Source organism: Simochromis diagramma, unplaced genomic scaffold (assembly GCF_900408965.1).
Source record: "Simochromis diagramma unplaced genomic scaffold, fSimDia1.1 OVJJ01000320.1, whole genome shotgun sequence".
Taxonomy (NCBI): domain Eukaryota; kingdom Metazoa; phylum Chordata; class Actinopteri; order Cichliformes; family Cichlidae; genus Simochromis; species Simochromis diagramma.
The window spans coordinates 11288807-11314777 of NW_024386773.1; the positions used below are offsets into that span (position 1 = coordinate 11288807).

At 38.4% G+C, this 25971-nt stretch overlaps 3 protein-coding genes across 5 annotated transcripts in view; 2 read left to right on the plus strand and 1 right to left on the minus strand.

The window, feature by feature from the left end:
- Positions 1-23541, minus strand: part of LOC120719084 (guanine nucleotide-binding protein G(s) subunit alpha-like) — a 56495-nt gene extending 32954 nt beyond the window's left edge. Inside the window, exons 1-2 of one of the 3 annotated variants that reach the window (XM_040007988.1) lie at positions 23433-23541; positions 2297-2369 (exon numbers count right to left, since the gene is read on the minus strand). In XM_040007988.1, the coding sequence (XP_039863922.1) occupies positions 2297-2369; positions 23433-23505 (146 nt within the window). In that variant the 5' untranslated portion in view covers positions 23506-23541. Of the gene's footprint in view, positions 1-2296; positions 2370-4273; positions 6029-23432 lie in introns of those variants that run through there. The other 2 variants (XM_040007978.1, XM_040007998.1) reach the window with 2 other exon arrangements.
- Positions 1183-16698, plus strand: LOC120719079 (tubulin beta chain-like). The gene is made up of 5 exons (XM_040007966.1): positions 1183-1189; positions 12469-12553; positions 13919-14027; positions 14168-14278; positions 14749-16698. The coding sequence occupies exons 2-5, from the start codon at positions 12497-12499 to the stop codon at positions 15891-15893; spliced, it is 1422 nt and encodes a 473-aa protein (XP_039863900.1). The 5' UTR covers positions 1183-1189; positions 12469-12496; the 3' UTR covers positions 15894-16698.
- On the plus strand, positions 17839-23186 carry LOC120719097 (PRELI domain containing protein 3B-like). Its single transcript, XM_040008011.1, has 6 exons — positions 17839-17959; positions 19079-19247; positions 20374-20463; positions 21197-21267; positions 21384-21486; positions 21885-23186. Exons 1-6 carry the CDS (start codon positions 17928-17930, stop codon positions 21999-22001), a joined length of 582 nt encoding a protein of 193 aa, XP_039863945.1. The 5' UTR covers positions 17839-17927; the 3' UTR covers positions 22002-23186.
- Positions 23542-25971: the final 2430 nt, after the last annotated feature.

Consider the following 25971-nt stretch of genomic DNA (forward strand, 5'->3'; position numbering starts at 1 on the left):
TTGATGCGACCCAAAAATAAGCACATGATGATTCTTCTAGCCCAAAACCCCTTTCAAGGAAACTGATGATTAAGAATAGAAAAATGTGACTTTTATTTCCACTGCATCAAGTTGGGAAGGAGTTTTAGGAAATTCACAAGACAGGGTGGCTAAAAGCACCCAAAGCCATGTTTCCACATGAAAAGCTGACAAGGACAAAGCCTTCCTCCTGTGCCACACAACTTTTCACTATTTGCTCCACAACAATACAAAAAAACCCCAACAACTTTATTTTCCTGACTCACAGGAATGACAGGAGCTCCTCCCCTCTGTTAAGAACATCGGGTTGAAAAAGTGAGAATATGTTTAGTAAATTTTACAGTTTACCAAAAGGAAAAACCTTTTACTTCTTTGTTATAAATGCGAGACAACATAAAGCACATCTAAAGCTGTGTAATTACCTTTAAAAGGCATTTTGCTGCTTAAACTTTCTCTAAGCAACCTTTTTCAGTCACTGCGTCTATTTATCAGTAATGTTAACAAACAACTGGCTCACAGCACAACTCAGACACCAACGCAAACTTGCAGTAAGTACAAAAAAAGACAAACTCATGTTACTTCAGATGGTACACAGTTCAGCAGAGTTCTCCATAGGGATTTTGATTATGAGCCATAATACTGTAGCGATCCAAAGTGAACATAATACGAGGTTTGATATTGTGAAACGATGATATGATATCAACCTTCCTTAAAGACATTATATTCACCATGTTGCAGAAAAAAAAACTATAACCAATCAAATGGCAGCGATCTTCTACCAGTGTGATTGACAGGAGACCAGTGTTACCATGGAAATGTTTAAATCAAGCTCTATTGTACCAGTGACAAAGTTAGACAGGAAGTGGTTGGTTAGAAGGATGTCCACCTGTTATGTTGGGCAGTAATCAGTCCATACCAGCAGTTAGGCTAATGTTAGCTAACATTAGCCAGAAGAAAGACCGTCTGATGCAACTCGGCTAGCAAATATTCATCTTATTAAATAAACTTTTTTTTATCCTTATACGGACACCAAGGTGTACATTTATCTTTCAGCCACTGTAGACTGCATATAAATGACAAGCATAACAGGTCAGGACAAACTGGAGTTTGTCTCCTCACTGGTTTGGTTGATGCTAATCGTAGATAGAACGCGAGTACGTGCTCTGCCGATGTCACGTTGACTTCAGTGCACTTAACGACAGGTGTCATTACTAACAATGGTTTTCTGGAAGAAAGAGTCTCTGGGTGTTGCAGAGGCTTAATTCTTAATTGTCTACACCTGACGAGGCGTGGATAAAGGCATGCCTCAGGTTGGCTCGGGGAAAGATGCCACTTCTTACCTTCATGCTCTCCGGGCTGTCGTCTTTAGCTGAGGTTACGTAATTTAAAATAAAACCAATGTTTCTGCAAACTCTGGACTCAGTCTACACTTTATGTTGCGTCGAGCCGGGCTGTGACATAAGGACCTGGAAGTCTGTTTTAATTCTTATAAACAATGTGGAGTATATTTAACCAGCATGCATCCCTACTGATTTTAGAAAAGGTAAAAACCAGAAGATCCTGCTGTGCATGAAGTTAATACAAAGTAAGGAACTACTGCAGCAGTGCTTCTGCAATCTAAAAACAGTTTACACTCGCTGCATTACGAGGTTTTATAAAAAGGTAAATGCCTCTTAAAATACTGCACTTGATGCATATTGTTTAACCCACTATGATAAAATACTAAAATATATATATGGAATTTGTTGGTGTATAGACATGTATAGAATATTTTTTTTAAACAGTTATCATAAAAGGCTTTCAATCTGATTTACCATTTTCACAATGAATCCAATAACATTTTGTTTTTTCTTTCATTGTCCAACTAACACTTCAAATACAGTATTTCTGTTAGCTATAATATAAAAACAAGCTGGAAACAGCTGCTAATTCATCGCTTCTAAATATATGGTTAAAGAAATTATTTATAGGCAAGAACAGTAACATCCAATGCTTCTTTTTACTTCTGTATTTAAGGTGATTTTAAAAGTAATAACTAACCAAGTCTCCTGCTCTACCTGAAAACTTGAAGACTGGTGGGAAAGGTATTTTGTATCAGTGGTATCTTCTTAATGCCCCATTACTCCTCTCCAAAACACCATTACATAATTTAGGTATTTGGTCAACAAATATGTCAGTACCTGAGCAGATATCCATCTAAATGGGTTCCTTTACTCTAAAGAGAAACTGTGGGAGTGTTTAGTGAATAGTGAACTGAGGGGGAACCAGCGAAACTTACTCTGCGTTGAAGCCATTAACGTGCAATATTCGCATCTGTTTGACTATCGTACTTTTCCCGGATTCACCAGCCCCTGAAAGCAGAGAAACAACAAGTCAGACAAGAGTTTCATGAAGTTGTACAAGCAACTAAAATATCCAGGAAGGAGCAGAGATGGAAGGCATTTTGATGTTCCAAGGTTAGACGAGTCCTGGAAGCACTAAACAGCGACGCCTTTAATGATTTGAACTACAACAATGTTGCACCTTAGCAGACAAGTCCTGTCCATTGTGCACAGACATTGCCCTGTCACAGGCCTTACCTACTTTTAAACAGTGCATGTTACACAAAAGCCAAAAGGCGAGACCTCGATGTACCCAACCTAAGAGTCAAGAACCTTTTACTTTTCTTATCTCTTTTTACTGCTCTTATCATTGACTGCTCTTATCTTATGTATGAAGAAACTTGAGTTTTACTTGAGTATTTCCATTTCAACAGTGCATTTTACTTCACTGTGTTTAAGAAGGAAATATCCTTTTTTAAAACATTACTTCATGTATTTGTTACTTTGCAGTTTCTGATTTTACATTAAAAAAAACCCAAAAAGGTCAGCGTATTATACACACTGCATTGTTAAAGATTAAACCGGTGGTTCCTGCCACTTCTGGCTAGTGACCTCTTCCAAAGGCAGTTCCTCCAAAGAGAGATTTCCCCTTTAAACGTCTCATTTAAAGAACAATTTTGAGACCCATTATGTCACAAAGCAACACACACAGACCAGAAAAGCAAACCTCATGACCCCTTAGATTTCTCCTGTGACCCAAACCCTTATCTTGGGAACCACAGGTAACTTCATGAATTGTTCTACCTCACCTTGGCAAAGCACTAAACACTAGGATACTACTTTTAACTTGTACTACGCATTTTATGCAACACTGAATCGTAAATACATTTAGCTTGTGTAGTTTTACATAGGGAGGCTGATGCACGACACGTGCACTTTCACCAAAGTCTGCCCCTTCTTCCAGAGGCGACAAGGACCAAGGAAAAAAAAAAAAAAAGCTCCAACATGTAGACAACTATTCTCTCCCCGAGCATGTCATTCAGGAGAAAAACTGCTAGACCCTGAACCCTGATGTTAATAATTAAGAAAATAAATTTCTGGATAAGAACAGCCTTCAACGTGTCCTTGCAAAACTGAGTGTGAAAGGAGCCCGGCCATCACATCTCCATCCCCAAGCACCAGGAGCCAGCCAGGCTACAGGCCTGCTTTTCAGAGAAGGCGTAGAGCGAGAGAAACAGGCATTCAAGGCAAACTAGTAATCCTAATTTGCACTCTGTAGTCCAGCACAAGGTTCTGGCCTTAAGGTTCACACTGCATCATGTCAGGAAGGCTCTCGTGATGAGGCCAAAAATAGCTTTACCAAATAATGGCTAATTAGAGGATATTAATTTCCAGAGTGGGTGGTGTGGAGGGATTATGCAAAAAGAGAGAGAGAAAAAAAAAAGTATGTCATATGCAGTATGAAAACTAGGCTCAACCAGGATGTACGCTGCAGCCACAAATGAACCAGATCACAAGTTTGTTTTTTGTTTTTTTACATGTGTGGAGGTGAGAAAGAGCCATGCACAAACGCCCGCGAGTGGCCTCCCGGCCTCTGCGTGGTGCCTGTGTGTGTGTGTGTGTGGTTCCCTCACACAGATGGTGGTGTCTGTCTGCCCCCCTCTCTCTCACATGTTCTGCAATCATGCTCTATAATATCCCATGAATGCAGACAGGCCTGCTTTTTCAACTGTCCTGTGCCAAGACGCTTGAAGCGAATTAGTCGGGACTTCATGGCGTTGCATCAGTTCTTGATGCCTTGCTGTAACAGTGGTCCTTACACACTTTTCATGGGTACAGTCTGCTACAGTGGCACCAACATGAGTTAAACAGGTGAAAATGCTGTTTTGTAGGAACAAAATGGAAACAGTAATGTTAAATTTCACAAAACCTACCCAACAGCAGTAGCCGGTGAGTTGCCCGGTATATCTGTTTGTCTTTTTGGAGCTGCTTCTCAATCTTTTTGTTGGCTTCCCTCTGTGCCTTCTCCTCATTTCGTTGGTCTTCAGTCTTACTATTGCCAAGGCAGCCCATCTTCCCAAAAACCCAGTTGCAGGTTCAGGGTTTGGAGGCAGGGCGGTTGATATGGTTGGGGTAGGTGGGTGAAAGAAGAGGGTGATGGTCAGAAAAGAGAGGATCTTTTTTTAAATCAATCCCAAATTCCTAGACTGGCCCAAGAGAGGAACACCTGGCTCCAAATGGGTGACATGTATCTTGCCAGATGCAGAAGAAGTAGACGCCAGGTAGTAGACAGTGAGCTTCACCAGGCTTTGGCACAATGTGTATGTGTGGAGGAGGGGATGGGGTGGGGGGTGTGGATATTTACTGGCAATTTATCAGCAACAGATCAGTCAGAAAGGAGCAGAGCTACGATGCCGCCCTTCTCAGATGCTTGATTCCTGTAGTTTTTTCCCCCACTGTAAATCCGCAATGAAGTCATCAACATTGATATGAGAGTGGATGTAAAATTTCCAGCTTCTGGCTGCACATGAATGAGTGTCTAGGGATGGCGATGGTGCTGGTGGTGGGGTCCAGCTTCCTTAAAGGTGTATTTTTTTTACCCCCCCTTCTTTTCCTCCTTTGTTTTAAATATACACGTATGTATATTTTCTCAAGCTTTGATGTTAAATCTTCCTCAGCAAATGTCTCCTCCGGAGCCCATCTTTGGCAGATGCCTCACTACTCTGCCGTTCAATTCATTTCCACTCACAACCAAAAAGAGCCCCGTTTTCTTTTTTTCCATCGACTCTCCCTTTAAATATAATTTCAGGTTATTATTTGAAATCCTATCTCAGGCTGGCCAGGAAAAAAAAAAAGCACATTAACAGGGCGGATGGGGAGAAATTAAAAAATAAATATTTCCTCTTAAAATGACGGCATGTGAATCATCAGGCTACAACCCGGGCTTCTGTCTCCACCACAACAGTCACATTATATATAGGAGCCTTATCAATAAGATCCCGTTTTTAGCCGATGTCCAAATTATTTCCTCTCCCCCGTAAGTAGATGCTGGTGCTTGGCTTTTTTTTCCTGAGGTTTCACGAGAACCCCCCCACCCCCCAAAGAAAAGAAAAAAGGAAAAAAGAAAAAAGAAAAGAAAAAAAGGGGGGAAAGAAACAAGGCCCCTTCTCCGTCCTTTTTCTCTCCGTAACGTCAATTTATATTTCTCCTCACATCAGAAAGCTTCTCCGGGGCCGAGCTAAGGCGGTGTTTGGCAGCTGGATGTCCTTGAATATAGCGCGATATCCAGGTGATATTCGTGGAAAATCCTCCGTTATTTTCCCGTTTGGCGCAGGTACAAGGCGCTGTCAAGTCTCTCGGATTTTTGTATTCCCTTTGAATCCGTATGGTAGATTATGGTTACATGTGCATGATACATGAACATACCGCGGTGTTTTCAATCACTGGTCCAACGGCGACGCTGTCATTTTTAACCGCCGACAGGCCGCGGTTGCTCCGATGAACCGGTCGGGGAGGTGAGACTCGTTTCTTTGCTGTGTTACCCTGAATTATTTTTGCCCACCTTTTTTTTTCTCTGAGAATTGAACATTGAGATAGATAGCGTTGTAGAGGCGGGGTGGGGCAAACGGCTCTCACGGAACCCTGGGAACGAAGAACCGTGGTCAAGTTTTCCGGGACGGAGAAACTCGACTTCCGCTGGAAGCTTTCACAATAAAAGCCGAATGGACGCATAAGCGGAACTAATCTCTTAAAAATAGATGTTTTCGTCCTTTTTAAGTATTTTTTGCGGACACACACAAAAACAAATACAGGGTGTGTATACAGTTAGGTCACATGTCTTTGATTTAATGTTTTTCTGTGTTTTCATTTTATTTGTATTCTTGCACTCTACAAGACATTGCCTGATTGTATACTGGACCTTTGTGCAATCCCTCAGTTCACAGTTCACTAATTCGAGGTCATTTCTTACTATTATATATGAGAGCTTATTTTGACTGAAAAATAAATAAATAAAAAAAAAAAATGCCATCCAAGTCAAAATTACTGGTTCTCATTTCAAATTTTAGACTTCATAACTTGAAACTTCTTTTTCCAAAAGTTTGAGTAAGTTGAAAATTACATATTATCCCACATGTTTGGCCTATGGCTGGCAAAAAAAAAAAAGTTTTGGTTGTTTTGTTTATTTCTTTCCGTGGCCTGAAAACAAGCTTCCATAATAATTTACAAAATCTCTCTGTTGTGGCCTTCTTCAGACACAAAAAACTTGTGGACTGATGTGTATAATCAGTAATAATAACATAAAACGGTAATTACAATGGAGGTAACGTAATAGTGATAGGGGTTATTTCCCCTGCAAAAGGAAAAAAAAGGTCATAATTTTTTTTTCACCTTATATTTTTAAACTTCACCATCATACACCGGCTGCACCTGACATTTCAGAACAGTTGCCTTTGAGGGAAGTGGCACAAATAGGAAGTTGGGCTGAATGATGACCTTTATCCTATGATTATACATTTCTACCTCAATGATGGTGCTCTACAATGTCCCCATTTATAGGTAGCAATGAGTCATTAAATGATTTGAGTACAAAAATCACATCAGCCGTCATAATTTTTTGGGTTAAAAAATGCAAATAGCTTGTGATTTGTTTTGATAGCAAAGGTCCTCACAGTGATGTGTCATAAATGGCCTCCACAGTAATGTGCTCTCAGCCCCATCCAACACTGGAATTTTAGACTTCCAATTTTAGACAGCACTTTCCACCACTGTTACCACCAAATCCAAGAAAATCTTTTGAACATCTGGGTTTTGAGGGATTATCTGGTGGCACATGGTGGTATAAGACCTTACTAAGACAATTTATGTTGTTTTGTTTAACCATTAAATATACAGGGGTCGGGGTCTTTTAGAATTCTAAACCATGCATTTAATAAAAGGGAACATCAACAGGCTTAGATTTGAGCCTTGGCTAATTTGACCAGAGGTCCCAAAGAAACCCCAGTACTCCTATAAGTGTAAGAAAAAAGGGAAATATTTTCAATATTTTATTTTATTTACTTATTTAACATGTGACATTTGACATTGATTCACTAATCCATGCAAATCTATGTGGAGCTCAGGGCAAAGGGTTCCTGATAAATATAGCCCTGCAGCAACAGAAAATCCCAGAAAAAGCTTAAAATAAAAATCAGGCATCCAAGCATTAATTGAAGAAAAAAAAAAACAGCCTTTGAAACTTTTGCTATGTGAAACATTTATTCTTTTCACAGTATTTTGCAGTTCTTTTAAAACTGGCTTTAAAATCCTCTCTCTGAACTGCACAAAACTTACAGCCACACAAGTGGAGTTTTAATTATTTTTAAAATATATTTAGTAAATACATTAATTTTTTTTAGTATATGTGTGTGTGTGTGTTAAAGTATAACGTTTCACCTGAACTGCGAAAACAGAACAAACATCAATACATTTAACCCACCCACCAAATCTTAGGGCCGAGAAGGTACTTTTGGCTTTTATTTTGAGGGTAATGTGAGAGTAACGCTCGTTTCCGCCTGCATGCCACTTGACGCATCTGGAATGAAGCAGGGTCGGATCACATGATTGCCCGGAGCGTCATGAAGCAGAGGTACAGAAGGGGAGAGGCGCCCTCTTTGAAGCAAAATGATTATTATCCTGTCCGCCGCCTCATTCAACACCTCTGACAAACTTTACATCAAGTTATTCAAATATCGGCTCATAAAGAGGTTAATGCTTCCATATACATTCAATCGCAGTAACGCCGCTAGGTTACTAATAACAGGAATATGCTACGACTATCAACAGTTAATAAGTGAAGGGCAACAATCTTGTTTACCAAATTCTTCAGGTGGCAAAAATGGAAAAAAAAGTCCGTGTAAAAAGTAAGTGATAAAACTTGCAGCCTTTCCGAGCAAATGTATCACATGGTTTGGTACAAATTACTACTTTAATGGCATGTTGTCACATCTGATAGAAAAAGTAAACGTAAGCTCTCCGTTTATAACATTATTATTGTCACTTCATTCCAAACTAAACGGTGATTATGAAAGTCAAATTAGCGCTGTCAGTTATTTGAGAACGAAAAAGAAAGTAGCGATGCCCTGTTGGAATCGCATTTTAAAAGCTGCGAAGAAACTTTCATTAAATTACAAAAGACTACAACAGTGAATGCAAAACAAATGCTGAGACTCTGATAGAGGACTTCAGGAGGAGAAGGATATCTATAAATCATGTCCTGCCTTTCACAGTCTGCAAACCAATTCAACACCTAATGGAGCTTCTGAAACAGCGTTTACAGGGCTTTGCCAAAGACCACTGAGGTCACGTTGCTTTAGTAACTCATGGTTTTTATTAATCTGGCATTGAGAGACTACCAACACTTTTTAGGGTATGTTATGGTTAATGCTAAGACTAGGATAGACCTTTTTTTATATATATATATCTTATGTCTATAAAAAATACAAAAAATCATGAAGCTGAAATGTGAATTTAGCATCCAGCAAAAACAAGATGTAGTAATATTAAAATTTTTGTCTTTCTAACAATGAATATTGTGCTGTCATTGTTAGTCATGAGCGAAACTTAGAAGTCTCCACCTCGACGTTAGGTACTCAATAAATAGTTCCATGCCATCTTTACTTTGATATAACGGACGTTTATTTCAAATGAAAGAACAATTATTTTTGTCATCTATAAGTCAAAATTGGAATTATTATTTCAGAAATTCAAGCCTTTTTTTCCTCGGATGTTTGAGTTAGTCAAAATTCTGATATAGCCACATATGGCTGAAAAAATTGTTTGTATGTTTGATTGGTTTTTTTTCCACTGCTGGAAACAAACTTCTATAATAACACAAAAAATCTCTGTTTGCATGATTATTTGTTTATCCTCCTAGAGCATCAGGAGCTAAACAACCAATCTTGGCACACAGGTACATCATAGGCCCCCGGAGGTTCTTATCTATATCAGATATTACAATGTCATCATGTTGCCAAGGAACCACCTAGCAATGTGCTAAAATGACCAGTTTTTAGTTGTTATTCATGCAAAACAACCTTTAAAAAGCTCAGTATCATTTTATTGTTGGACAACAATTTATCATTTATATCCACAAAAGTTTAAATATGCGTGATATTTTATGCCATCATGTAACCACCTAGCATATAAATAGCATCTACCACACATATGTTTTATTTATTTATTCACTTTTCTCACTCTGATTAAGTATATAGGTTTGCCAGCAGCATTAACAAGCCTAACATTACTGTTGCATGGACATGTACTTGTAATAAATACTTTAATATTTAATTTACCAAATACTTTATTTGGTAAATTTTGCTCATTATTAGAGTTCAAAAGGATTATCCGGGATACGCTCACTAGCTAATGACCATCCGTGAGTGTGTGGTTTCACAGTCACCCCCATCCCACCCCCTCGCTCATCACATCTGGTTTCAAAACACCAAAATGATGACAACAATAATGCTAAACATGAGGTAAAAGGTACATCAGAAATTTTGAGGTAACAGGTCATCAGTAGCTAGTGGGTGAGATCACACTGTGTTTGCTTTGAGGGCTATATCACTGACGTCGTACGGATCCTGGAGTCTTAACAGTCTTAACAGAGTATTAAGAGCAGTCTGAAGCCTGAACTTTGGACTTATTCCTTATACATCCGGTGACCTTATTAACATCCATTTTTTGCCGTCTTTACTATGTGCATTTACCATTGTAAGAGCATATATGTGACAGAAAATCTGGAAAAACATAACACTTCATAATGGTTCTACCCTAAACTTACTGACGAGCTGCAAAAAGCAATAAAAACAATTATTTAAAGTAATTAAACAGACACTGAGAGCCATTCAAAAAAAGGACGTCCTGTCATCTTCACTCACCTCCTGGCGATTTAGATATGCAAGTGGCTCTTTGCCCTTTAGATCACAGACGGATGCATGTAAAACACACACACACACACACACACCTCCCTCCATAAATGTGTCAAACAGCAAGAGAAACAAGCTCAGGGCAAAACACATAAAGGTCATCAATGACAACTAAATGCTGCTGTGGCTCACTAATGAATGCCCACAGACGAGTGAAAAAAGACTAATAACTTCAATTTCAGAAGCAATATAAATGCAAAATCTCTGTAAACAAAACTTTTCTCAGTTTGACGGCGTTTTTGTCGTCGCAAACCACGTGCACTTCGCTTATAAAGTTTTGCCAGTATACTGACAGGAACTTTGTACAGTCACCTGCTAACTGTCAAAGTGGGTGGTAGCATGAACTATGACAGTAAAAATCTCAACAAACGCAAATGATTTGACCATATGTGGCATTTCTATAGGTGTGAGCAATAGAGCCTTTGTCCTTATGCTGACCTGTACTGAAGGTACAGTCAAGGAGAAAACTTACACTTAAATAATTATGATATTTTCTGTGCACACTAACTAATAAAGTAAGTTAAAAGCTTTGACAGGAGAATAACATTTGTCCTCTTTGTTTATCTCTAAATCACTTCTCTCAACTATAGTAACAATAATGATGGTTTAATTCTGTTTAAACCAATTTGTCACCCAAATTTGCATTTGGGTGACATAACTTTATTCAGTTATATCATGTTATGCTTACATAAATCCTCTAGATGGTAGCATCTCTCACACATATAACATTCACTGCAAACAGATGTATCTACAGTGTTAACATTATTTTCTTCTTATATATAAACAAGCATGCTTATTGAGTGTTATCTGACGCTGACCAGAGAAACACATCAGCTTCCATTTATTTCTGGTTCTCTTCCTTCCTGCTTTTGCCCAGCTGCACAGCTCAGATGTTCTTTTTATATCCAATAAAATGTCGTGTTTTGCATTAGTACATCAGCTTTTTTCCTTTGTTAATCCAGTCATTTATTATAATAACAGACTCTAACAGAAAGAAGTGTTATGAAGTTTGATGTACACTGAAAAATAGGGACTGGCCATCTCTCGGATTTATGTAAGCATCTTGCGTGTATTTAACACAATTGCCTCATGCTTTAAAGTTAAGTGTAACTATATAGTGTAGAAACTACATTATATGCAGAGAGGGTAGATTAAATTGTTCATATCATGTTCGAGCGAAGTAAGTCAATAATATAGCAATGTTAAATTTTGCGACACCGCACGGGATTTCAGTCTTGCGTGCTTTGGATCGTGGTTTGAGGAAGGCTGCCTCTGCTTTTTTCGGTATACCGAAAAAAGTAAATTGGGTGGTTGTTTCATTAAAAAAGTCTACCTTGTAATTTGAACACAAGAATTTCATGTTTCTATCTTTAACGTAATTAAATCATGTAGGATCTATATTTATATATATCTATATTTATATATATATAAATATAAATATAGATATATATATATATAAAGTCAACAACTTAATTTGTTCTTGTTGAGATGACATGATACAATCTAGTAAGAGTGGTTAGTTGCTGGACCAATGAAATCACAAGATCACACAAGGTTTCAAACTGCAGGAAAATCACGTGAAAGCTATTGCTATTTATCGTGGTTTAACCTGTCAAGGACAAAAGAAAATTCTGCATCAAAATGACAATATTGCAAAGTATTAAAATTTTACAAGAGCTCACCTTACTTCATCTAAACATGTTTCAATTGCCTTTTATCAACACAAAATGCACAGGTTTATTGAATATGAATAAGTTGTGTCGATTTAACTCAGTTGTTTAAGTTTCTGCCAAAGCAACCAATGTCCACTATTGAAAAAAATAAATCCAACTTGGCCTTTTTTTCAGTGTAGAGGTGTTTTGCAAGTCTACAAAGTTTTATACAAAAGGAAATATGCCATGCCTTTTTCATAATTAGCTATTTATATTTGCATATGTGAAACATACAGATATAAAAACAAATCTAAAGCAGACATGCTATGTCTACTTACTAATGGAAGCATAAACAATGAATGGTAAACGCTGCTATTCTGTGCACAGTTTCCATTGTGTATCATGGGTCTCTCACATATTATCAGCAGGGGTGACTCCCCGACACTGCTGGTGACATCATTTCTTGTCCTATAAAAGCTGACAGGAGGACTGAAGACTATCACAGACCACCAGCTGTTCTGCGTACTGTAGCCCGACCATCATGCGTGAAATTGTACATCTGCAAATTGGACAGTGTGGCAACCAGATCGGCTCAAAGGTAAAATAAATAAAATATATAGACAAATGCATTAGCATCGTTAAAACTTCCTATGTAATTCTTAAAAAGATTATTTAAAGATGCGTCAGTTTGACTATAAACCACTTTTTACTCTAATTGTGGTTGAGATAAAATGACAGAAAATACTTTTCTTTACTGGCCGCATTATTTCGCTTTTTTCTATTTCGGTGTATATTGTCACATGCAATTTTTCTTTGCATATCAAAAACAGTTTTGAGTGACACTGGGTGTTCCCTGTCAGGCATTCAGGCTAAAGATAAGAGCTAAAGTGAGAACTGCAGTGCGAGCACTGGGTGTGACATTTTTATCGTCGCTGACACAAAAAAGAGAGTGAAACTACAAGATAATAAAGCTGAAAACATAACACTTTTAGATACTTTTAAAGTTGACTCAAGATGCTGACTTTAAATAACTTTACCATTTGTACAACTCGAGATCTGAGCTTGGGGAATCTATTGTTAATTCTGTATTGTTTATGTAAAGATTTCCATTTGTACAACCTGATGTGTCTAATACGTAAAACTAAAAAATGTTAAAAGATAAAGTCAATTATTGTAGCAGTCAGAGCGACTTAATTAAAGTCATTTCGAATATATTGCATACGTGGGAAGTTGAACAAACTTGTTGATTTTTGTAGAGTTGAGGCAATTAAAAAAAAACATCTAATTTTATGTCCAATACCAAATTCTGCACATCGTGTGTGTAAATAAACTCCAGTTTAATCCAATTTACATGCAACAGAAGAAAGCTTTAAAAATCACGAATGAACCAACCACTTCCTTATTTGTTAAACTACACACCCTAAAATTTTTATTAATCTTAATGCTATACTCACAAAACACAAAGCACAAAATAATCTAAATCTACAGTGTATTCAGAGGCTGCTTGAAATTAGAGAGTAACAGTTTGAACTCAGGGCGGAAAAGTAGGGGTCTGGACAAATATTGAGGGATTAACTTGTGGAACATTTGTGTTGAAGAATTAGGATTCTGTACTTCAATATGAAATTGTAAAATAAATGTTTAAAAGTAATGTGGTAACCAACTTTAGTGCTGATGTATGGTTTTCATTTTTTTTATTATCTATTAATTTGGTGAGATGTTATAAATTTCTTGTTATTTAGAAAAAAAACAGTAGATTTAACAGCCTGATATTTTAGCCTACACCTTTTTGTTTTAATGGTCATTAGGGTTGTAAATACTGTAAACAGTGATCAAAATATTTTTTTAAAGAAACCATTTAAAGACCTTAACATCAAAAGTGTTAAATGAAGTATTAATTTTCTGCATCTGCAAACATTTTTGCTTCTGCTTATGTTATACTGATGCTTTTATTTCTTGGCAGTTTTGGGAAGTGATAAGTGAAGAACATGGGATCAATGCAACAGGCATTTACGAAGGAGACAGCAACATCCAACTGGAGAGGGTCAACGTCTACTTCAACGAGGCGCACGGTGCGTTATTAACTTGAGCTGCTTTATCTGGCTTGATAAATTTCAAATTTTTATTTATAAATTCCAGCTGTTTACAAATTTACAAATAAACAATATTAAAATTAATTAAGTCTTTTTTAAAACTTCAACTGTGTTTGCAGGTGGTAAATATGTCCCCAGGGCCCTACTGGTGGACCTGGAGCCTGGCACCATGGACAGTGTAAGAGGAAGCCGCATTGGGGCCCTTTTTAGACCAGACAACTTCATCCATGGTGAGATAATCAATAATATGCAAACTCTGAAACTCTGAAACTTTCTGTCTCACATTTCTGTGCTTTTGATTTTCATGACTTTTTGAGAAAGGAGGCTATATGCAGTTTACTATATTATACACTACATGTTGTGCTTTGGATTTAGAAAGCTCTTGGATAGAGTTGTACAGTGTAAATGCTATATTATTTTTATAATATTAGCCTTGCAGTAAGAAAATAATAAGGTTTCCATCTTGGCTTTATTAAAAAAAAAAAACCCAACTGAATTTGACTTATTGAATTTCAGAAAGTAAAACTGGTAAAACTGATAAAAAATTATTGCAAAATAGCTGTGCTAAGCATTTAACCTGTGAAAAGTTGATACATTTACTGCCCTAGAACTGAAAAATGTCACAATTTCTTTTCTTTTTAAAATTGTGATGCATGTTATCAGTATCCTTGACCTACATACATTTATTCTGGCATTACAGGAAACTCAGGAGCTGGGAACAACTGGGCAAAAGGCCACTATACAGAGGGCGCAGAGCTGGTGGAGCAGGTGATCGACAGGGTGAGGCACGAGAGTGAAAGCTGCGACTGCCTGCAGGGATTCCAGCTGGTTCACTCACTCGGGGGCGGCACTGGTTCTGGAATGGGAACCCTCATCATCAACAAAATCCGCGAGGAGTACCCCGACCGCATCATGAACAGCTTCAGTGTCATGCCGTCGCCTAAAGTCTCTGACACGGTGGTGGAGCCCTACAACGCTACGCTGTCAGTCCACCAACTTCTGGAGAACACCGACGAGACCTACTGCATTGACAACGAGGCCCTCTATGACATCTGTTTCCGCACGTTAAAACTGACCACGCCGACTTACGGGGACCTCAACCACTTGGTTTCCATGACCATGAGCGGGGTCACGACTTCTCTGAGATTCCCTGGACAGCTCAACGCCGACTTGAGGAAGCTCGCCGTCAACATGGTGCCCTTCCCTCGCCTTCATTTCTTCATGCCAGGCTTTGCCCCTCTGACGCCACGTGGCAGCCAACAGTACAGAGCTCTCACTGTACCGGAGCTCACCCAGCAGATGTTTGACGCCCGCAACATGATGACAGCGTGCGACCCGAGGAGAGGCCGCTACCTCACGGTCGCTGGCGTCTTCCGTGGTAGGATGTCCACCAAAGAAGTGGATGAGCAAATGCTTGCCATCCAGCAGAAAAACAGCAACTACTTTGTGGATTGGATCCCCCATAACGTGAAGGTCGCCGTGTGTGACATCCCACCTAGAGGCCTCAGAATGGCCTCCACGTTCATTGGCAACAACACGGCCATTCAGGAAGTGTTTCGAAGAGTGGGCGAGCAGTTCGTCATGATGTTCAGACGGAAGGCGTTTCTCCACTGGTATACGGGGGAAGGTATGGATGAATTGGAGTTTACGGAGGCAGAGAGCAATCTCAATGATCTGGTCTCAGAGTACCAGCAGTACCAAGATGCCACTGCTGATCTAGATTGGGAACCAGAAGAGGAAGAAGAGGAGGGACCCTCACCATCAGCAACAAGAAAGGCACAGTCTAAGGTGGAGGTTACGTTGGAAACAGTGACTGAAATGAGCAAAGAAGCCAAAGATGAGTAGAAGATAGAAGAAATGTTGGAATATTGGTATTAAAATGAACTCTTACTCTGTAGTTTGTCGCATCTGTTGTTGGTGTAAGTGATAAAAGGTGCTGCAACATATTTGCAACAATAATGGTGATTGTTTGCTTTGTATTCTTAAACTGATCGTGTGCTTGAATGTGCGTTTTCGAGGTCTAGATTTTTTTTAAATTTCACAGTAAATTTGTTAAATACTATTTTTGCATGTATATATGAAAAGTAATGTTTTGGCAGCAATATATATCCATCAGCTTTAAACATGAAGTGTCACCTTTACACTGCTTGACCAGTATCGTTTGCATTTTGCATAAGTTGTGATAGCAATTAAAAACAGTAAAACAAGAGTGAAATTTTGTTCCAACAATGAAAAAGGAAAACCATATTTTTACTTTTAATTCAGTGACACAATTTTAAGCTAAACTGGACTAAACTCAGCTCTACTGATGGACGTTCCTCTGACAGCACACTGACACTGATACCGGCTAAGGCTGTCGCACAGTTTCCTCCCACTTTCACGAGCCTGGGGCATAGAGATTACTCATAACTCGAACAAACTAGCTGCACTCTGAGATAAGTACACATGCTGCCAAGATGTCCAAGTTCAACCGCAATAAAGCCACACTGCACTGGGATTAAAGAAAAGCCTGTAAATCACACGGGGGTATAGGTTATGGTGACAAGTGCAGTATTGCCCCACAGAGGACAAATTCTACAATGTAGCAACAAAGCTAGGAAGGAAAAACAGCTGTCATGTTTACCAAAAAGCAAGCAGGGTTAATATCACTCAAAAAAGAAAAGGACTGACTAAAGAGAGATATTACTTCTCATTCTCAATAGTTTGAGTATTCAGTAATAACTCAAAAGCTATGTAAATGTTAAAAAAATAACTTTATTTCACATAATCCTGTCCAGCAGCATTAACATTTATTGTAATTTTATTGGATAATTATGTAATTAACCACAAGATATCACACTCAGCTTGAAAAAATTACTTGGAACTGTCTTGCACTGGAAGAGATAAGGACACCAGTTTTTACTTGACACAGCACTCACAGTACTAGCAGTTCCCAAACTCGTCCAGTAGCTCATCTTTCCATTGACAAGGACGACCATTTACCCCAAGGTTGTTACTCTGAGCCAGAACTAGGTATGACAAAACACTTTCAAAGAACACTTTTGAAGAAGCAAAACTTGACTGAAAAAACACTGCACACAAAAAAACTAAAATATATTTTTTAAAGGAAATGTGAGTATTGCTGTTTTCTTTGTAATGCATATTGCAAATTTTCTAAAATATTGCTCCTGAAAAATACCGCCCACAGTTGTATATATATTTAAAAAAATTTTTTTAAAGATCTGCCAATAAAGATTTGTTTTTTGAGGGGTGGGGGTAACTTTTTTTTTGCTATATAAACTAAACTAAACCTAACTGAAAACTGAGCAAAAGGGGGGGAAAGTGAAAATAAATCCTGTTTTCACTCAGTAAAACAAGTCTGTCACTTCATAATTGCGCAGAGAAAATTAAGAACGTAATAAAGACTCAGGATCTACAGAGCCTGCACACTTATAACCAAGTGCTGAACCATTACATGAAGATTTGACCTGTGACTCCGTCCTGTTGCATCAGCTGAGTAGGTCTTAACCTTCAGCTGAGTTGTGTAACAGACAAGGGCGATATTCACAGAGCCTGCCAAGCCTGAAGGGAAAAAACGTATTATGCATACTTAAGGTGATATGTTATAATCACGCTTTTGTTACATCGGTTAAGTGAATTGTCCATGGACATTTACGATAAACTATTTCTTATCCTTCTATTCCAGGGTCAGCGGACTTGTACGGCATGTGCCACAGTAGCGGAAGTGCGTCACGCACCCGTGACTTGCTCTGGTATGAAGGGAGGAGACATGCGGTTGTCTTTGAACGTGGTTCACCCTGGTTTGTCAGTTCGTCTGTGCCAGTCTACCGGCTCTTTAAATTACCCCCCTTTCACCAGCAGCGATCAGCTACCTAAACCATGAAGATCTGGACCTCAGAGCACATATTCAAGTGAGTAAATTACCCCTGCAAAGCGTTTTTATGTCCGGCCTGCAGGAGCTCGGTGTGTGGTTCAGCACTTAAGTTTTTAAGCTTAAGCTAGTTTAAATCCGCTGAACAACACACGTAGGGTTTATAACACAAAACTGTAACCAGACGATGTTCCTAACCATAACTAACGGACTATGTAAGTGAAATATAACCTGTCTACGGTATAACTTTACTGTCGCTAGCTTGTATGCTAAAATGACAAGCTAAGGAGAAGTACCAGACGTATTCTATTCGTTGTCAGTCTGTGTGTAATTTTAAAAACAATGTAATGCTGAAAAGAAGTCACGCAAGTTCATAGGTGATTGTAAATGTATTAACATAGCCATGGTGTGTGCGGAACTGCCGGTTTCTGGTTACAGATGCTTTTGTCATTGCATAATCAGCCAGCCAGGTCAAGCCCTTGGTGCGTAACCTTTCCCCTACATCTCCGTGTGCGTCACTACGCAACGGGCCAGTGCATGGCAACCACTCAAAACAACATTTTTACCCAATGAGCGCTCTTTACTGATGTTTTGTTCAAACATTATATATCTACTTAACTAACTTTGGATGGATATTTTGAAAAATTGGAAAGTGGGAAATTGTTTAGACTCATTAAAATATTTTGACACATTAAATGTTTTAAACACAAGTTCGAATCTTTTTTTTTTTTTTTTAATTATCACATAGCAAAACATTTTTTTTGTTACTGAGTAGTGGTTAATTCACTAGTCATTTAATTGTTAAATGTGTGTATTGTTAGCAAACTCGCTTTAGCAGTGTTGGGAAATATATTCATATAGCCAAAAAAGAAGAAAAACATGACACAAATCGCTTAAATGAAATAGAATAGCTACCAAAATGTAACGCAAAGGAGTAGTTTGAGATATTATACAAAGGAAAGAGAATAAATTAATAGATGTGAGATAAAATGAGTGCTGATATTGGATTTAATGTTGATAGCCAACATAAAATGGTAATTTATAAAGAATTATTTTAGCTCTGTATTCAGTTTGTGTAAATATAATGTATAAGACATAAAAATGTGTATTTGGCAGTTTTTATTTGTTACAATATTAATATTTTTCTTTGCTTCAACAGCCACCCTTGGGAAATGGTGATTAAAGCTGCTATGCAGAAGTACCCAAACCCCATGAACCCCAGTGTGGTTGGGGTGGATGTTCTGGACAGAGAAATTGACACACAAGGATGCCTCCACAGTAAAAGACTGCTCAGCACAGAGTGGGGGCTTCCATCTATAGTGAAATCTGTGAGTATCAAAACCCAGCTGTGCATCACTGACAAACACACAATCTTATCAAATGATAGAAAAAGCAGATAGAAGCGTGGCAATGGTGAGAGGTTAAGGTTTTCCGTTCAACAAGTGCAGCGATAACCTACCAGGTTATCAGGCTATTTCTGTCCAGGAATAGTAGCAACAGCTGACCTGTCTGCCCAGGCGGGTTCATGGCTGCGTGCCATGACTCGTGCTGTACAGGACACCGTAGTGACATTTCTGTCATTGCTCAGATGTAACCCTTTACGCCATGTGATGTAACTTTCCGTCTTTGTATGTCAGCCCAGTTAAAACTAGCAGTCACCTGAATCGGAGCAGTGACGGAAGCCTCTGAATATCTGTCATGTCATTGAACTTTTCCTTCTGACCCTCACTTTTTGAAGCCAGTAATGATAAGACTGCAGAAAGCTGATATGCTACACACTGTTTAACTGTTTAAATATTAGGAAATCAGGTGCTGTTCGTCAGCACTGACCTTTGCTTGGATTTCTTCGGGTGAAGGAATGCTCACTCACTACATCTATGACTAGCCTCTGTAATTCCAAGGACAGACTATGACCCCGGTGATTGATAGTGTATTAATGTAATCTTTAATCAGATTGCCTCAGTCTCTGCGTATGAACTAGATCCATCTTATGGATGATGCCCTGTGACAAAGGTCTCCTAGGAGAGTTGTAGTTGTGGCAAACTAAATCATCAATTTGAAGCTCAAGCAAGTGGAATCAGCCTTTTCTTACTGCAGTCTATTTTGCCTCTTGTACTCTGGAAAATATGGCATATGAGTTACAAGAAGTTAACATTATCACATGGTGCAAATGTTAACTCGCATTAAGGTGTCGTGGTATCAAAAAGCCTCTTTTGGAAGTAATCCATGGAAGTAGTAATTTAGTGAAAACACAAAGTGTTTACTCAGCTGCAGCCTTCGTGTTTCTACTTAAAACACAGATTAAGTAACACTTCTTCACATGAACTTTAGAGTCATTAGAAGGTCAATTATGATTTCTAACCTCACTTTTTTGAATTATCTTTGAATTATCTGCTCCATTTCTGAAATATCTTTTAAGGTTTGTGTAAAATGTATCTCTCTCTTTGTCCTCAGCTCGTTGGTAACGCACGAACATACACTTATGTTCAGGAACAATCAGTTATTGATCCCAAAGAGCAGACTTTTGAACTTCAGTCTTCAAATGTGAGTACTAAAAAGTTTTAAAAAATTACAAATATTGTATAAACACCTCCTGCTTTTTGGCTCACAGTGGGTGAAAAACCAGATTACCGAGCACGGATCAAAGCACACTTTTACAGTCGTACCTCGTTGTGCTGCCAGCTGAATATAGACCATGATGCTGGCAAGCAGGAGCAAATCTGATTTCATTTCTGACTGCTAAGAATGGGAGAATTTTTCCTTTTCTTTCTTACATGTTCTTATGAGACCTGTTTGACATGCACACACCTGAAGAGTTTCTGTGACTTAATCCCGGAATCAAGTCCAACTTGTTAAACTGCGTGAGAAGTCACTTCTTAGCAGAGTGCATTTTAACTTTAGAGGCACATGTAGAGTATTTTGGAAGTAAAAAAGAACTTCAACTTTGTGATTCAATCAACTCGTTAAGAGCATGAAAATCTTCAAGTCTGATACGTTTTTGATTTAGTTCAGTCTCTTACTGTTCTTATTGTCTCGGAGACACCATATAATCTGCACATAATTTTTTTTAATGGATTAATAAGTATTCTGATTTGTAACTAGTCTGTTGTGAATTTGCTTCACCGCACCTGCAATAATGGAAGAATTTGAGTTCTTTCTTTTTTTCTTTTTGTTAATGCCTTTTCTGGTGCTTTAACAATTGACTTGTGGTTATTGTCCTATTGCTGTAAGGCATGATCTCTCCATAATCTCACAATTTGCATTTCCCTCTCTTTAGATCACATTCACAAACATGGTATCTGTGGATGAAAAATTAACATATAAACCACACCCTGAAGATCCAGAAAAGTAAGTTTTAACACTGTTACACTGATGTAACATGTGTTATAAGCACTCTGAGCTTGAAGTGTCAGATTGTTCAATGCATTTTTTTTTTTCAAACTTTGATTTTATGATTTCTTTAGAACGATATTGACCCAGGAGGCTATCATCTCTGTGAAAGGGGTCAGTCTCAGCAGCTACCTGGAGGGAGTTATGGCCAGCACCATCTCTACTAATGCTGGAAAGGTAAGAGGTTCCTTCAAACTGTACTGAGATTGGTCAAGTTTTAAGTAGTTTTGCATGTGACTAGTGTTGGTTAAATAACTAAAACCTAGCTGTAATTACATATAGGCAGAAGTGTTTATAGCCATTGCAAATCGCAAGAAAAGAAGGGAGATGATAACTGTTATGCTGGGGCAGTAGCAGCAGGTTTGTGGCATTTCGCTTGTACGTCCAAAAGTACTTGTGTGGAAAAATCTTTAAAAACTACGAGATGACTAGTCAACAGCTTAACGTTCTCTCCAGACCAGTCGCTGCAAGAAGTGGGTTTACGTGTTTCAGGCACGCCGTCTCTTCTGTTCTTGTATTCTATTTGATGCAACTCATTTTCCCGTGAACTAACATTTCACTTTGTTCTCAAACAGGGCCGTGAGGCCGTGGAGTGGGTTATCAGGCGACTGAATACAGAAATCGAGGAGCTGGCAGCCACAGCACGTGGGACCATACGCACCCCGATGGCTGCTGCAGTCACAGAGAAATGACACCCAACTCTGGTGTTCAGCTAAGTTTCAGATTGGACTGCACAGCAGAACAGCCAGGCTCCTTCTATGATACTCTGGTCCTGTTTGGTGCTTTGGGGATTTTTGTATTATTTAAGGGTACAATTTGGCATGTTGTGTACTTTTACCAGTTATATTCTAAGCCGGAGACTGCTGCCTAAAGGAGGTCTGAGTGTTTTCTAGTGATGCGGCCTGGTGGGACTGCTTTGATAGGGCGCTGAAAAGTTGGTGGCTCACTCAGGGACATTTAAACACTACTGCCATTTGTGTCTTTGAAAAAAGGTGCAATGTGGCAGAACTGGAAACACAAGAAATGTGCCAATGCAGACGCTGCTGTTTGTCTTTACAAATGCCTTCTCCAGGTGTGTTTTCATCTGGCAGAAATGTGTCAGAATGCCAGCATATCGTCTCTGGTCCGAGCTTCACGTTTACAGCAGAAAAACAGGTCATGGTGAGACGTATAGGAGTGACTGTAACAAATGCGTACACTGAGAAATGATGGCTGATATTAGCCATGGAGGCGGCAGGTCAAGCGCACCGAATGTCACAAATGCATGCAAGCAGGTCAGATTAAACGGTTTGGGTTATCCACAGTGACCACAGTAAGGTTTATTTGTGTAAGAGAGCCACCTCAACAGTGTTTTCGTATGGGACCTCAGTTACAACAACAGCCTGTACTAGGTACGAATGCAAGCCTGATACTAAACTGTACTGATGTAATGTAATAACTTATGTCATTGAGGTATTTAAGTGAAATGAAGGGATCAAAGTACTTGCCATATTTATACTTTTAAAAAGGTATAGTAGACCTTCTCAAATGCTGCTTTAATGTAACATAAACATGAATCTGTTTACTGTGTAGAAACAAGGGTCAGACTTCTTTTTACATACTAAACATGAGGTCGTTTCAACTGAAGTAGTTTTATCAGCACGTGGATAATCCTGTAAGCATGATCACTGAATGCCGGGGCCGAAAGCTTCACAATTATTACCAGTAAAAGCTGCTACATGTGCTAAGCAAGCTTTTTGATAAAACTGTTTCAGTGGATACTCTGTGTTTGAGATCGTCTCATAGTGGGAATCTGTGTGGCGATGGTAAACGCACAACTTTCTGTCTATAACATATTTATAAATATTTTTTATCTATGTCAGGGATATTTATTTTTGGAAAAAGAACAATTTGGAAGAGCAAACTGAGTTTGGTTGATTTTTAAAGGCAAAACAACATGTTCACGTTATAATTTGTGTTTTCTGAATGGGTTATTGTGTAAAAGATTCTCACCAAATGCAGAATGTGTGAATAAAATATTTGAACCCTTTTTTTATTTAAGAGCTTTTGTCAGATATTCTTTCTTGTTTTCTGGTTTCTTGCTGGAGGCAATGGTTGTATATTTTAAACACAGAGGGAGTTACCTGACATAAACGGGAAACGCTGCACATTTGACAGGATGCTTGAAGTTCTGACTTCATCATGCAGGCGCCACATGCTGCCACGTAGTGGACAAATGTCACAGTTACAATTTCTGGGGGAAAATTGTATTCATTCAAAAAAATGAAGGAAATGAAATGATACTAATTAAAAAGAATTATTTAAAATGTTTGTGGAAGAGGAAATGATTCATATTTTATATATTTTGGGTGACATATTTCTACAGGACTATTGAAATTTAAAAAATACTGAACCCCAAGTCAGACTGATTTATTTTGAACCAGTGTATGAGCAGCTGTGTTACATATCTGCAGTGTTGGGAAGGTTACTTTTAAAATGTATTCCACTACAGATTACAGAATACATGCCCCAAAATGTATTTTGCAACGTATTCCGTTACGTTACTCAATGAGAGTAACGTATTCTGAATACTTTGGATTACTTAATATATATTATCATGCTGCTTATAACTACATGAATGTGATTTATTACTATTACTGAAGGTCCGCCGCTCATAGCCGAAAACTAGCTTTACTTTGTTGTCTGGGTCAGGTTTGCTAGCGAGAGACAGAGAAAGGCTGCTCCAAGGAACTTATTGTTTCAGAGGAAAACACGAACACAGTGTACAGTCGAGTCTTAATAGCTTACTTACAACTGGGCTCATCAGGCACTCTTTTTGGCTGCAGTGGTTATTATTATATTAACATGCTTCCAGCTCCCGTTTCTGCTCGGTGACAGCTCGCACTTTTTTTTTTCTCCCTCCTCGCGCTCACAGACACATAACGGATATGGCAGTCCATTCTCCGTGCAGCACGGACTACACTGCCCATGAGGCTATATTCTGTAGCATTCAGCTTAGCACAACAACAACAACAAAAGGCGCTCTCTCACCCAGGAAACACACAGTCGCAGAGAGAGCGACACCCTGTAACCATGGCAACCGTAACGCTGCCACCGCAGAATATAGCTGTCAAACAAAACCGTCCTGACCCGTGACAATATGAATCAGGCAAATACCACCGTGTAATCCATTTATTTCAACAAAGTAACTGTATTCTGAATACCACCTTTTTAAACGGTAACTGTAACGGAATACAGTTACTCATATTTTGTATTTTAAATACGTAACGGCGGTACATGTATTCCGTTACTCCCCTTCCAACACTGTATATCTGGTATGGGAAAAAGTACACAATAATAAAAAAGCAAATACATTTCAAAGAAGCATGGGCCTTATGGTTTGCCAGGTAAGATGGATTCCCAGAACACCTGCTCTCAAACTTAGCTGAGATCTCTTACAGGTGTTGAAATTTTCAAAAATTACTTGAGCTCCCCTTGGCTATGGCACACACACTCATGTGGTTTGAGAAATACGGTTCTAAGGAACAGTTTTACACCATCATACACACATTTTTATACCAAACCAGTTTGAACAGTGTGAATGGAAACGTATGCAAGTCACTGAAATTGTTTAATTAAGTACTGTTTTATTACGTTTTTAGTATTTTCTTCTCAACATGGTGCAATTTTTTTGGATAGATTTTTACATATTATTTTTCAGTATACATTGTTTTCTTGTAGTTGTTCTTCTTTTATAATGTATTACTTTTTATTCTAATTAAGCATATAAATACATAAATAGCATATAAAAAGCTCTTCAGTTCAAACGGAATAAACAGATAGTTTATTCTCAGTGTTGTCCTTACAAAAGGTGATGCACACCAAAAATGGCATCACCACTGCAGGTGCATGGTGCACTTTGGTGTCACTTGTCTTGCAGCCCTGATTACTGCAATAAATCATATTTAACCTCGGCTGATCTAACCTCACACCCATCACATCTGCATGCCCCTGCTCTCTTATTTACAGATACTTCCAGGGACATAATGAGATTTCTTTCAATACATTTTCTGGCCAGTTAGCTGCTAATGGTTAGATAGTTAATGGTCACTGAAGTGCAACAGTGATATTGAAGAACGTAAGCTGCCCTTGCACAACCAGTTGCATGAAGAAAATAAAATTCTCATAGTATCTTTGAAAACAGAGAAAATGTCCTTATCGTCTGTGTCTGAGTCATTAGCACAATTCAATAAAACACCACAAATGGGATATAAGTTCTTTTCTTAATCCACAAAAATCATAACAGTATCCTATGATTATTCTCAATCTCTTGGAAGCCTGTTTTGCTGGATATATCTGACCCTACGATACTGATAAAACTGGATTCATCACCACGTAATTAGATTAATTACCCACCAAGAGATGCCCGGAGATATCTTGCAAAGGAAATCACTTAATTAATGTTTATTTCTCCCTGGATGTAGTTTCTCATATACACATCTTAGCAAAGGTTTGAAGACATGTAATTAAAAAAAATTCCACGTAGTTTTCTAATAAATCATTTGCTGTTCGGTTATATAAGCCTTTCGGTTATATAAGCCTTTAGTTTGTGTAATAATTATCTGTGAGGGGGTCAGAAGTTGTTTTTCTTACATTTTCCAGCCAAAGTTTTAAAACTAGCAA